General features: G+C 38.5%; 1 protein-coding gene across 1 annotated transcript; it reads right to left on the reverse strand.

Moving 5' to 3' along the window:
* Positions 1 to 13,782, reverse strand: tmem135 (transmembrane protein 135). Its single transcript, XM_041801457.1, has 15 exons — positions 13,620 to 13,782; positions 13,000 to 13,127; positions 10,679 to 10,771; positions 10,448 to 10,481; positions 10,277 to 10,342; positions 9,712 to 9,758; positions 9,541 to 9,582; positions 9,277 to 9,453; positions 9,116 to 9,185; positions 8,862 to 9,029; positions 7,170 to 7,233; positions 6,963 to 7,039; positions 6,602 to 6,700; positions 6,422 to 6,489; positions 1 to 4,084 (listed from the first exon to the last, which is right to left on the reverse strand). Exons 1-15 carry the CDS (start codon positions 13,755 to 13,757, stop codon positions 3,949 to 3,951), a joined length of 1,407 nt encoding a protein of 468 aa, XP_041657391.1. The 5' UTR covers positions 13,758 to 13,782; the 3' UTR covers positions 1 to 3,948.

Below are 13,782 nucleotides of genomic sequence, written 5' to 3' on the forward strand. Positions count from 1 at the left end.
TAAAATCAAAAATATTTTAATAAACACCATTTTACATAAATCAGAACATTTGTATAGCTGTGTCATAATCCTGTGAGAAATGAATACTTAATATTTAAGTTGTTTAAACATATATTTCTTTCTTAAAGTGTATTTTGCACTGTACCTGTCTACAATCATGGCTTCTGATCTGGGGTCTGTTGTGTCTAAAGCTAGGTTGAGTTACAGGATTAAAAAGAAGGTAAACAAATGCAGAGCATTTCACATCTGGAATGAAGTTGTCATTTATAGCGCGCCTCATTAACGATGTCATTTGTGTTGAGAATTGAAGAACAAAATGATCCCTGCTCCTTCAGAAAGATTTCAAACGTCCTTTCTCAGATTTTTTAATCTCTCAGCAACAACCATCAGGATGAAAAAAAGAACTCAGTAAACTGTGTGCCTTAACTACCAGAAACTGAGTCCTTGTCGCCTTGTTGAAAGCTCTTTGTAAAATCATAAAATCAGTCAATGAGGGTTCACCTTGAAACTAGAAAGTATATATAAACCCAAACAGCCAACAGTGTTTTATGAGCTCAAGTGACCCAACACAGCCTTGACTGACCTGTGTTTGGTGTTTTTTCCAGTTTAAGTGGAAATTAGTGCTGTCATTCTATACCAAAACTTCTAGAGAGCAAAGTGAAAACAATGGATCTGGCTGACTTTTAGTGTAAAATGATAAATTGTGGCTTACACTTACACTGGCCTTCACTTTAAAGACCATTTGCTAATTATTTAATCAAATGGATTAGCAAAACGAGTCTGCCTAACATTGACTTTTGAGTAACTTATCATGTGCATCACATTACAAAGTCTCTGCTCTTTAATACAACACAACATCAAGCAACTTTGTGTGACATTTAAACATTTTGTCATGGTTTTCCATTTTTCTCAGTCCCATTAAGCTCCAGTGAGCAATGTTAGGTTCATGTCAATTTTGGTGCCCCCAGTGGAAAAAACACTACCTATTTTCTCTTTCTTGATTTTTGGTAAATAAAAAAAAAAAAAAAAAAAAATTCTGCGGGATGCAAGAATGTATTCAGACCCCTACACCTGACAGCAGTTTCAGAAATTACAAAAAAATCAGTATGTTTACATGCACAGTTAAGTCAAGCCACAGTTATTGATCAGTAACCTTGCGAAGCACAAATATTTGCCAGTCTACCTCTGTCATCAGGCAAATCCATCTTGAAAAACTCAAGTCTAAATGTTTGTGTCAAACCAAACACAGTTCTGACCAATCACTGTTGTTTGACGAGACCGAGGCAATAGCTACGGGCTGGGTTTAGTTATAAGCTGAGCCCTTAGCAATGGCTGTCGCTAGAGTAGCAGTTAGCTCAGATGTGACTATATTATAGCGACAGTTTTATCAGTTTGTGATCGTTCCCAGTGGGGTTGAATTTAATTAGTTTAATTAGACCTTGAACAAAATTTTTCTTCCTTGTGCATACTTTGAGCTCTACTTCTGAAAAAAATCAATGTATGCTATGCCTCGAGCTCACAGTGAAACCCACAGGCAGACAGCAACACAGTTTCTTCTATGGTGAGCCTAGCTTCTATGGTTAGCATTGCTGACTTCTAGATCAAGATCATGTGGAAACTGTGGAGAATGCACAGAAAATCTGACCCATTTTGGTTTGACTGATGGGTATAGATGAAATAATAAATGGATCTTCATCTGCGTGATCTAGCTGTTTTACCAACTTCGAGAAACTCAATTAAGTACAATTTTAATCTGTCTAAAATGTTTACCTTCACACTAAAATAGGGTTCCTACTGTACCTAAGGGTAGTTGAGGTATAGTTAAACACAGCAGTCTATTTTCAAAAATAGTCAAGTAGGCCCAAACACACCGGTGCCGGACCAGTAAGTCCCATCATTTGACACGCTTTAATTGCCATCCCTAAAACATGCCGACAGTTATGTTTTGGGCAGTACACTTTAAACTTTACTTTGATTTCAGCATAAATCTTATCAAATGACCCTGTTTGTAATTTTAAATTCAACTAATTTTATGCATTTTTGTTTTCTTTAAACAAAAAATGGGGGGTCCTGACCTCCACTTTGGAAACCACAATTTTAAAAGGCAATATTTAGTCAGACTAACACAGTGATACATTTTTTAATTGCATGTAAACATACTGAGGGATGAAATTGTCAGTGTTTATTCTGATGGTCTTGTTTGCCTTCAAAGAGGCATCATTATTACTTTGTTTTATTTTTCGTTAGTTTTTTTTTTTGCATTTACCAGCTAAAAACTCCTTTGAGGGACTCTAAGTAACTACAGAAGTCCCCCTCAGTGGTAATGGTTTATTTGTGTAGTCTAAAAAATCATGGATGAACCATGAACAAAAAGCAGGGTTAAAAAAGCCCAACTGTTCTTAAAAATATGAGTCTTCTCTCATATCTTTTCACAACAGACAGCATCTAAATTAGTTCCCACAGACTAAAGGCCTTTGCACACTGACTCCATTTATTTCGTCCTTATTTTCCGCACGTTAAAAAAGAAAATTGAGATCATGTTGTTATAATCATGTTTGCACACTGACGCCGAAATTTTCGTCATTTCTTTTTTCAAACAGGTTCGATTTAAAGCGAAATTTCATATTAGTCCAAGTCATTTAAATGGGTGATTGATGATTCAAAATAGTGTCCACTGCTTCCTCCTCGCTTGCTCAGCCCCGCCCAACCCCTCCTCTCGCTCCCCCTATCTCTCACACCAAACCTCACTTTAAACACCAAAGTTTTCTTATTAATTATGTGGATATCAACCATGGAAATAAAACAGATAGGCGGGTGATTGATAATTCAGATCAGCGCCTGATGCTTTAATCTCTCTTTCTCACTCGACCCCGCCCAACCCCTCCTTCTCTCTCCCTTTCTCTCCCTCTCTTGCAACAAAACCTCATTGCAAACACCGTAGTTTGCCGGTGTATTATGTGGATATCAGATATGGAAATATAACAGATAAAGGCAGAGGTTTGTAGCCTACTCATGGGTCATAACAGAGGCTGAATTAAAAGTAACTCTTCATCTCTTGAAGAGTAAATGAAATGAAACAATTTCCCACATTCTACGAATTTTCGCCGTACAGGCAAATAAAAACGCATCGGACCCAGTGTGCAAGGTCCAAGTGTGTTGACGCATCCGAAAATAACGGACCCAGTGTGTTAAGACCTTAATACATAAGAGAAGATTTAATAAGGCTTCATAACCATCAGTCCCACACATTGTTTACATTCTGAAATGATGAGGAAGAAGTAAACTCAAACCTGTTCTCCAGTCAAAGTATAAATCAGGTGTACCTTCACTAATGTGTATTTTTCCTGGGAGCAACCATCCAAAAGACAAACTGAATTCAGTCCAAATAACCCACGGATGCAAAATAGACAAAGGGAATATTGGTGAATCCAGAGATAAATAGATTTTCATTTCCAATTAACCAAGCTGGGTTTATTTAATATTTTATATGACAAAAAGGTTATTTAAGTTAGTACTACTGTCCTTCCCATTTAGGTGAAGATAAACGTCACTTGGCCAACTGCAATCTGTTAACTTGGCTTCATATTAAAACACTGATTAGATGACTTTCTCATTATTATTGTCTAAGTACTCTACGTTTTCATTGGGACGTAAAAATCACTTCCAATTTGTTAATTTAAAAATTGGCATCCATAATATCTTTGTCAGTAAATGGGCCTATGAATCCCAGGACATTTGATGCTCACCGTAAAACTCCCTGCTTTGACAGATCTTGGACCATTACATCCCCCATATCAATGTCCCACCTCATATATCAATATTATTTCTGAACTGTTACAACATCCTTAAAAAAAAAAAAAAAAAAAGAGTTAAATTACTCCAAAAAAACAGCCAAACTGTTTTCTTGTTGAGGTATCCCTAAAGCGTCTGCGAGAGCCTGATCCCAAATCACCCAAGAATGAAGTCTGTTCCTGGTGGAAGCACTGTGGTAAAACGAGGGTCCAGTTTGGGCACAAAGCCTTTAAAATCCCTGGAGGCCTGAGTCCCGAACACATCGAGCAACTGCCGGTGCATCAGAGCAAACCTAGGAAAGGAGATAAAAGATGATCAGTTTTATTGTGACGAGTCATCAGAGCACTGTTACATGGACAGACGTTGATGAAACTCGAATACATGAAACTAATGAAATTGTCAATATCAAACAGCTACAGAGTTTGCCAAAAAAGTCAGAGGATCCCTGCAACTGTCATCCAGCATTATCTATTGGATAACATGAAGTAAAACTTTAAATATCCTTTAGACTCTGTTTATATCTTACATTAACATCCATGCAGGGTAATCCAATATCAAGCTGACTGCACTTATGGACGTGTGTTTACACTTTGCATTGATTATCTAACTACAACGGGAACTCACTTGCCTAATTGTTATGCAACTAGCAGTCCATACATAACCTCTGTGGCTCTCAGGTTTACCATGGCTTAATTACATCCATCCAGCCTCCGTGTAACCTAAAACGCCAGATGGATTTCTTTCACACATCCATCTGATAAACCTTCCATAGATGGTGTTTGGGAAAGGGCAGAGCCTTTGAAAAAACCTCGGAGGGTGATTGGATGAACGTTCGGTCTGTCACATCTTAACGAGCCAATCAGAGTAACAAAACACGTGGCGTCATCGCCAATCCCGAGGTGCGCGGCTACTGAGGATTAAACTACACAGAGAATTTCATAACCCAAACCAAGGCAACTGTAAACATGTCAGTACATGACCTTTGACGTCTTAGAAAAGAAAACAACTCACTGCTGTTCTTTGTTCTTCTTTTAAAAAAGAAATGTCATCAAGTTCTGATAAAACTGACGCTTTAGCAGCATCCACGTGAATCTCTTCCGCCATAACTGCACTGGCCTCTTGTCGCTGTTTGCTTTCATCACAACTCTGCTGCGCCCGAAAGTACTGCCCCTCAACACTGATTGGTCCTGTCACTTTCTAACTGGGCCCGAACTGTTCAGATGGGAGCTTTGCTAGATGGATTTGCCAGTGAAAACATGGAAATGGGCGTATCCATCTGCTTTGCAAGGTTAGCCTCCCTGGTCACTTGTCTTTAACTGAAAAGTAAATTCAACCTAATTAGTACGGTGGCCAGTAAGGGCAAACAGTTTTTAAAAGCCAGACGCACTCTAAATGAAACAAAACGACTTCAATAAGGGAAACACTATAACTTTAGAGACGCAATGAAAAGTCCAAATGAACTTCAAAAGGGGAAATGTGATGCAACTGACAAAACGCTTTCCAAGAATCAAAAACTAATTCATGATCGACAAACGCACTTCTAATACAGAAACAATTCCACACTCAAAATGATCCTAATCCAAACCACGCTTCAAAACCAGAAACGTCAAAAAGTGCCTGGCCTCCAGGGGGCTCTCTAGCAGGTCCTCTCACAATTAGTGAAATGGGGATCACCTGAGTGCAGCGAATGTGTCTCAAGTGATTGTAGTATAAAGACACGACACCTGTCTCTAAAAGGTCCACTCACTGTTAATCAGTATTCCAGGCAACCGTCATACTATGAAGACAAAAGAAAAACTCAACTCCAAACAACTTGCTGAAAAGTATAAGTCAGTAGATGGATACAAAAAAAATCCAAGTCACTGAACATCCCCTGGAGATGAGCGATCAAAGGCTGGGAAAGGTAGAGAGTGAACTGAATGCAGTAATACATAGGAAAATCCTGGAGGACAATCTTATTCAGTCTGCAAGAGAGCTACAACTTGGGAGAAGAGTTTTTTTCCAGCAAAACAATGACCCAAAGTATACAGCAAAAGTTACACAGAAATGTTTTAAAGACGACAAGGTGAATGTTCTGGAGTGGTCGAGTCCAGACCTCAATCCAAAAGAGAATTTGGGGCTGCCCTGGACTCCAAAAGGGCTGTTGTAAAGAAGAATTGAGTAAAACTGTAGTGTCCAGATGTGAAAGCCTGATAAAGACCGATCCAAACTAACTCAGTGATGTGATTACAGCCAAAGATGGATCTACTAAATACTGACTCGAAGGAGGTGAATATCTATGCAGTCACTTAATTAATCTTACACATTTTTATTCAACTTTGTAGAACTCTGTTTTCACTTTGATATTAAACATTCTTTGCAAAAAAGAACAGGGTGAATACTTTTAAAGGTACTGTTTTTGTACAATTTTGCCCGTGTTCTCTCTCTCTGTTAAAAATATAACAAAATATGTAGGGTTTATTTTTCCAAAGTTTCAGTACCATACAAATTATTTTTCAAAAAAACCTTCATCCATACAACATAAACTTGGAATTTACCATATATAGAGAATCAGAAACCTAACTTTTTTTGTAGTTGATTCAAATATTAAAAAAAATCGAACACTGTTTTCCAACAGAGAGTTTCCTACCTGCCCTTCGTCAACCGTAGCAGGAATTTCCAGTATGTGGGCCTGAGGTTCTGTACTTCCATCACAGCCTGTGGAACAGTCATGAGTCAGACATTATACCATGACTCCATAAAATATGGCAAAAATGTGTGAAACACATTTATGAGGGTGGATATGATTGTATCTGTTTGTGTTACATACTGCTTGAAAACAGATGGCAGTGGAGATGGCGTACAGGACTGTGTCTGCCTGGGGAAAGTAAGGGAACCGTCCAGCCTCGATGCCCTTGAAATACATCGTCTGCAAACAGACAGACAGATAAAAATGTGCTGTTATTCCTTGAATCTTCGCTACATGTAAGCTTTAAAAAAGTAAGACATGTCAAAACACACAAAACATTTTTCTGTTATTTTTATGATAAAAATGCTGCATTGTTGCAGTGAACTCTTTCTCAGATATTTTACATGCAAGTCTTGGTTATTTGAGAGTATGATTTCCACAGTTTATTCTTTGTTTGATCATTTGAACTTATGTCTTGTTTCTTGATAAGACATTGTTTTACCTCTACCAGCTTAGTGAAGAGATACATAGTTATCGTCGTGCTTTTGTAGAAGAACATTGAAGTGCCAGCGAGGAAGCCTTAAAAGATGGAGAGAGAACAAATAGTCATTCATCAAACTGAGTTAACCAGCTGTGACATAACAACATCATGAGCGGATATCAGTGTTCAGGATCTCTGTAGATAGTTCACACAACAATCCCATCTTACCAGCAATCAGTGCGTTGAGCTCATCATCAATGTTACGCACCCAGCGCAGCAAGCAGCTCATTCCCTAAGCGAAGTCAAACGGAGGAAACCTTAAAAACATACTCGCATGCCTCAAATATCACATTTCCTCAAATATTTCCAACAGGCTGCAAAGCAAGGAAAAAACTAGTAATTATTGTAGTTTAAATGGTGCATTTCTTGTCACAGCAGCCACCATGACAGGAAAGAAGTATAAATTGCACCTGGATACTTTCATGTTTTCTGCTGCCTACTGGTGATGAACCATGATTATTGCCATCAGCTGTCCAGCTTCATCCTCTCAACCTGACTCTCTGACCAATGCAGTGTGGCCCCACTAGACATTTCCAGGTTGCTGCTCAGCTCCACCCACCCCCACTGCCTACTTGTTGACTCCAAAGGGTGTGTTTACTAAGCAGCAACTACAGTTTTTGTTTCAGGGTTGAATTTTACTAAATAAGGGAGAAAATCTGTCAATAGTTATCGTCTTGGTTTGCATTCCCAAAGCATTCTAGGTTCACCCAGAAAGGTTACTTTTAACAGCTTTTCTTCTTTATGATGTGAAATTCATCCACAAAACAACAATGGTGGTTGACTGTTTAGTAAATACACCTTATGAAGCTTAGCTTAAGTTCAAGTGAAAGACTGCTTCATTTCCATTTATCCTTTCATTCATTAATAATCACTCATTCACATGTCTCCTACTCAGTTTTCTGCTCTGGTAATCAGCTGGTATGGGTGTCTACTCACTTAAGCTCTGAGTCAATCCCTTTAATCCAATTATCCCGCAGCTGTTGTATTTTAAAACCCGTTCTCCCTCCTCCTCAGTCAGTTCTTTCAGTGCGACCGCCGCAACCCTCCTCCACCCCAGCCACCTCCACTGCATCCCATTGGTGTCCAGGCTCAGCTCTTTCATGCCATCCTACATCCCTTCATCTCCACCTTCAAGCCATCTCATTGGTGTCCAGATCAAGCTCCTCCATGCATACTGCATCCCTTCATCTCCACCTTCAAGCCATCTCATTGGTGTCCAGGTCAAGCTCCTCCATGCATACTTCATCCCTTCATTCCAACTCCAAAGTCACATAAGTGTCTGGGTCAAGTTCCTCGGAAATCTGCACCTCAGATGTCTCTTACTCATATGCTACTCCTTCCATCACCCCCCACTAGTGTCTAGACTCCATAGGTGGGTCACTCTTCTCTTCATCTTTTGTTACTCTTTTGATTGCGAGCAGTTTTCGATCAGTGGCAAAATTAACATATTGTGTGTTTCAAAGACAAAGTAATAATGCTGTCTAAAAAGGGTATATACAGAAAATCTGACATGAAATTTAATACTTTTTAAGACCTTTTTCCAAGACCCTTTTCATATATTTTTAGACTACTGCATCTTCAGTAAATATATAAACTTAAAACAAAAAGTAATGCAATTTGTGTTTGGTACATTATTTCTTTGTTGTAATTAGCAAAATGTAAAAAAAAAAATCACTAAAGAAGACAGCAGGCAAAAAAAATAAATGTACTGCTGATTTATTCTAACAATCTGGCATATTATTTGGAAATATTTTCCCCTCCAAAATACCAGACAGAAGCAACGCAGATAAAAGGAAATATGACAGCTAGAAAAACTGAAAACCACAGAGATTTTGTGGAAAGTAACAGAGTAAAATGTACCTTGTAGATGCTGACAAAAGATCCTAGAAAGGCCCCGAGCTGGAAGTTTTCTTTGTTGTAGAAGAGTGAGGGGAGCCGTGAGGGTTTAGAGAACATCTGCCTGAACGCTGAGGGAACTTTAAGACAACACTGAATCAGGTAGCCAACACTGAACATCCTGACAAAACTCTGGAGAATGAAAACAATAAATATGTTGTTATTGTCTTATTTATCTTCTAATAATTCATAAAGGCATCATGACAAAGGCTTCTTACTTTGATACAGTAGGCAATGCAGTTTTCCTGGTAGTGTTTACAACATCTGTGTCTTGGACCCTTTTTGCATCTAGGTTATCACAAGAATAAAAAAGAAAAGTCAATACTGAACACTCTTTCAAAGTTCATCAGTGTCTGTTATAATGTGTTCATATTCTCACATTGATTCTAGCAGTTCTCTGGTGTAAGCTAACAGAGTTTTCCTTCTGGAGCTGAATCTCTCTGCTACCACTTGGGAGTCCTCACTCTGTACTGTACCCGCTCTCTCCAGAGGCCTTGTGCAGATGTGTTCTGCTGTGACAGGGTGACTTGGAAGCTCTTCTTTGCCAATGATGAACCTGTGACAGATCATGCACATGACTCCAGTTATCACAACCAAAACACTGTCAACACTGGTGGTGACAGTGACGACATGGAAAACTTACTTTAGTGCAGAAAATGCAAAGCCTTTGAGACCATCTTGACTCCTGCAGTGGAAAACACAACATTAAACTCAAGCTTAGGCTGTTTTTATATATTTGAAGACAGCTCTTTATAATATAATGGCCACTGTTTAACTTTTCAGTGTTTGAATATGTTTTATGTACTTCTCTGACCTGAAGAAGAACATATAAAGTGATGCAGTTATGCAGAACAACAGCACCTATAAGGGGCAGAGAGAGCATTAGAACAAGATGTCAAACTGCAACTTTGAACCATGTAGCTGTTTTCACTGGTAAGATATGTGGTGGAATACCATTAGGAGTTATTTGCAGGTTTTCTTCACAAGAAAGAAACCATCAGATTTCTATGCTATGTTCAAGAAATGGTTAAATCGTGTCAAGAAGATAAAAATAAGGTTGTTGCTATAACTGACATGATGGGGGAGCTCTTTCATTTGCATCCATAGTTATAATGATCTTCAAGAAGTTAACACCTCTGCACCAGTTGTGAGTAACTATACACTCATATGACACAAGGATCTGAAGCTGGTTTCACATATGAACTGTAAATTTCAAGACAATTTCAGGCAGTTAAATTCAGACATGACTAAACAACAGCTGATTAAACCATAACAAGGTGTCCCCTATAAAAGAAAGCTTAACCATCCTTGGATTAATGGGTGTTATAGGATTAAGCTCATTTGATTTCTAGTTGTGTTAAGCCTTCCTCCCATCTTACCTCTCCATGTTTGATGGGTGTGACGATACCTCGTGTCACTGCCATGCGGAACAAAGTCTCAATGGCCTGAAAAACGTTGCACAATGCCATCAAAACTGTGTGGCAAAAGCAGATTTATTTGTTGGTGTATAACTAAAGTTGTAAGCTTTAAATGAGCTGAGAAGTTCTTACAAGATTTGTCATGTATATCGTCAGCAGCCCTCTCCTGGTATGGGAAAGGGACAGAAACAGAAATAGTGCATTTTTTAAAAAAATAAGAAGAATTACATTTTGAAAGGCCAAGTCTGAAATTTGAGACATATTTACTGGGTCACAAACTGAATGTTAAACTTTTAAAAGCAGTATTAAAAGACTAAAGACAGAGAGCCTAGTAAATATTTAGAAAATAAGTAGGAATCTAACCTGCTCTTGCGCTCCAGGAGAATTGCAATATAAGATGCTGGCAGAGCCGATCCAAACCCAGCCGACCAGGAGTAAAATCCTCCCAACAGTCTCCTAAAGATAGAAATAAACAGTGTTATTTGACAGTTCTTTTTTTTATTTAAAAAAGAAGATCAGTAGAGTTGTTCTGATTTTAATCCATTTCCTTTTCCTACTCGAAAATTGTGACCATACCAACTGATACAACTAGTCATGTGTTACTTTTTCAGCTTCAATAAATCCTGCTCACAAAGACAACTGGTATGATATTCATAAACATGGTTATAAATCATAAACACATAAAACAGAAGATATTTTGTATAAACTTTGAAAATGTCTTGTGAGGGACCAGAGGCTCCACGTATTTTTAAGACCTCCAGGATACAAACAAACAAAAATCTTGATCTTATTCTCAACTATATGATACTTTTGTTAATCCTAGTTTGAACTACGCTGCTGGTGTATGGGGATTTCAGATTCTAAACAAAACGGAAGTGTTTGTTGTTTACTGAGTATTTATGAATTCACTCCTATCTTGGCTGCTGAAGGTGCATGAGTTAGATTCCTGGCTTGATAAATAGGAAATGTGACATATTTAGACTGTGGAATTATTTTATTCAATAAGAACAATTTCATGTGGAGTAGAGTGCAGAATTCTACATGGGCTGCAGGGCTTTGTTTTTGTTGAAGCTCAGTTACAATATATCTATAGAAATAATTTACCATGCAGTGGGAACACTTGTAGAAAAAAAGCTACTATCAAGATTGGAAGAGAAATAGTTAAATGATGTCCTGGTAAAACCAAAATAGCAAATATATGTTCAAATCAGCTCTAATCAGTAATTACAAAGCAGCAGTAACTAAAACTGCTAATCCCTCATCTAGGTCTACACTCCCTCTCACCCACTAGGCTCGGCCAGCAAATGGCACCTCCATCACTATAGGGCCCTAAGTCACTAACTCCACTCTTCTCCTCTGTTGTCCCTCAATGGTGAAAATGAATTACCCAACTTGATTCAATCCGCAGAGTCCCTTTCTACTTTCAAGAGATTGCTAAAGACCCAGCTCTTTAGAGAACACTATGCACTTAGCTAGACTTTTTTCTGTTGTCCCCAGTGGTAAGGGTAGGGTTAGTCTCCCAAATACTGTTGGCTAGCACTGTCCTGCTCTACTTCAGGGGGTTTTGTGTCCAGCTCTTTGTGAGTGACCCAGCACTTAGTACTTTAAAAACAAAAAAAATCTACACACAAGTGCATTGCCTTTTGCACTTGCAGCATCTGTGTCTGACTAGACTTGCAGCACTTCTTGGCACTTATTAATGTTGTTTCGTCCTGTCTAGATGCCTGCTTGTGTTGTACTTACTCTCAGATGTACATTACTTTGGACGAAAGTGTCTGCTTAATGACTGTTACATTGTAACATATTTAAGCAAACTTGGTAAGAGGTCAGAGATTTTTGGTTGCTCAGATAAGGACAAGAATTCTTCCACTGGCTCTTGAAGATTTAAACACACCAGAGGAGCAGAGACTATGTGAATTTTGAAGTCGAGAATGAATCTCTTTTATATTGTCCTTTCTGTGATGAGTTAAGATCACTTCTGATGAATGAAATGATTACTAATAATTGGAGCAATGATGATAGGATGCAATGTTTAAAAGCTGGACTCTTCTGAAGCAAAAAGCCTGGAAGAAACTTAATGATGGTTAATTTCATTAGTAGTATTCTACCAGGTCTCTACTTTTGGTTTCTGGCCTTTTTTCATTAATAACAGTGTCTTGCAAGCCTCTTTGGACTGGATATTTGCTTATGCATGATGCAATGACATCAATGATATCAATCTTCATTCGATTAACATTTACACCCATCTATATTTACTGTGCTTCTGAACCCTTTGTCTATAGAGTTGTTGTGGTGCAAATATAACTTAAAGGAAATTCTCTTTTGGTATGCAAGATCTGGGGCATCAGTAGTCTAGTGGTCATGTCCGCACATAACCAAAGCAAAACGCAACCAGACATCTGTCGTGCATCAAGTTAAGCTGTGCGGCCAAATTAGGAAGTTCAGATTTTTTCTTTTCTACAGTTGCTGCCACAGGGAACTTGTTTGGGTCAGCAAATTAGATGTGTTTTAGATAACCTGTCAAATGACAATGATAAATAATGCACAATGGAAACCAGTTACACATGCATGTGTTTATGATGATCAGTACACAACTGTTTTCATATGTGCCATGATATCAGAAAAGTCAGCAGTCTGCTGATTTCCAAATATATGTTTGAGTGAGATTGGTTGTACCTACTAACCTGAGAATACAGAAGAAAACAATGTAGAGACCTCCATTGGCGGTGAGGAAAGAGGTGGACCACAGGATCTCAGGGAGAAGCCTTTTTAAATAGTAATCCTTCTTTCTTCTCCTTAGAACAGCTGCTATCTGTACAGAAACAAATGAACACAGTCCAGAGGGCAGTCAAGTATTTGACATGTATTTGGTTGTCAAATCATTGCTACGTTTGTGTTGCAAATAGCATTTAACCATCCCTTTGGAGCTGATGGTTATTTGAACAATGTTAAAGTAAGGGGGACAAGGAAAATTACAAAGACGTGATAAATAACTGGTCAAACGGGTTAAAGTTTGCATAACTGGACTTATCAGATATGTTAAGTGGTTGTTAGTTAGCTCTTGTTACAGTTATTTTACTATCGATGTGCTTTGCTGTGTTTCTAAATGGCAACATCACACACGCAATGCTTCTCTTACTACGAACTTGAACTTAGACCCCTCGTATAAACTATCCAGCTAATCTTTAACTTTTCAACGTTTTTCCACAACTAGCTGTTAGTTAGCCCTACCTGGTTAGCTAGCTAACTTTAGCTTCGGAGTCTACAAGTGCAAAATACAGCCGGTCAAAACGGGCAAACTTACCAAATAGAGAGGGGCATATATTTTAAAGGACACCTCGAGAGCCCCCTTGGTTACATCCACAGCAGACCGCACGCAAGAAGGGTTCCAGGTGTGTCCTATCTCGTAGCAGTTGTGCGGTATCTTACTGAACGCAGCCATGTCTCTGCTCCACTGACAACCAACA

This window comes from Cheilinus undulatus, linkage group 12 (genome assembly GCF_018320785.1).
Source record: "Cheilinus undulatus linkage group 12, ASM1832078v1, whole genome shotgun sequence".
Taxonomy (NCBI): domain Eukaryota; kingdom Metazoa; phylum Chordata; class Actinopteri; order Labriformes; family Labridae; genus Cheilinus; species Cheilinus undulatus.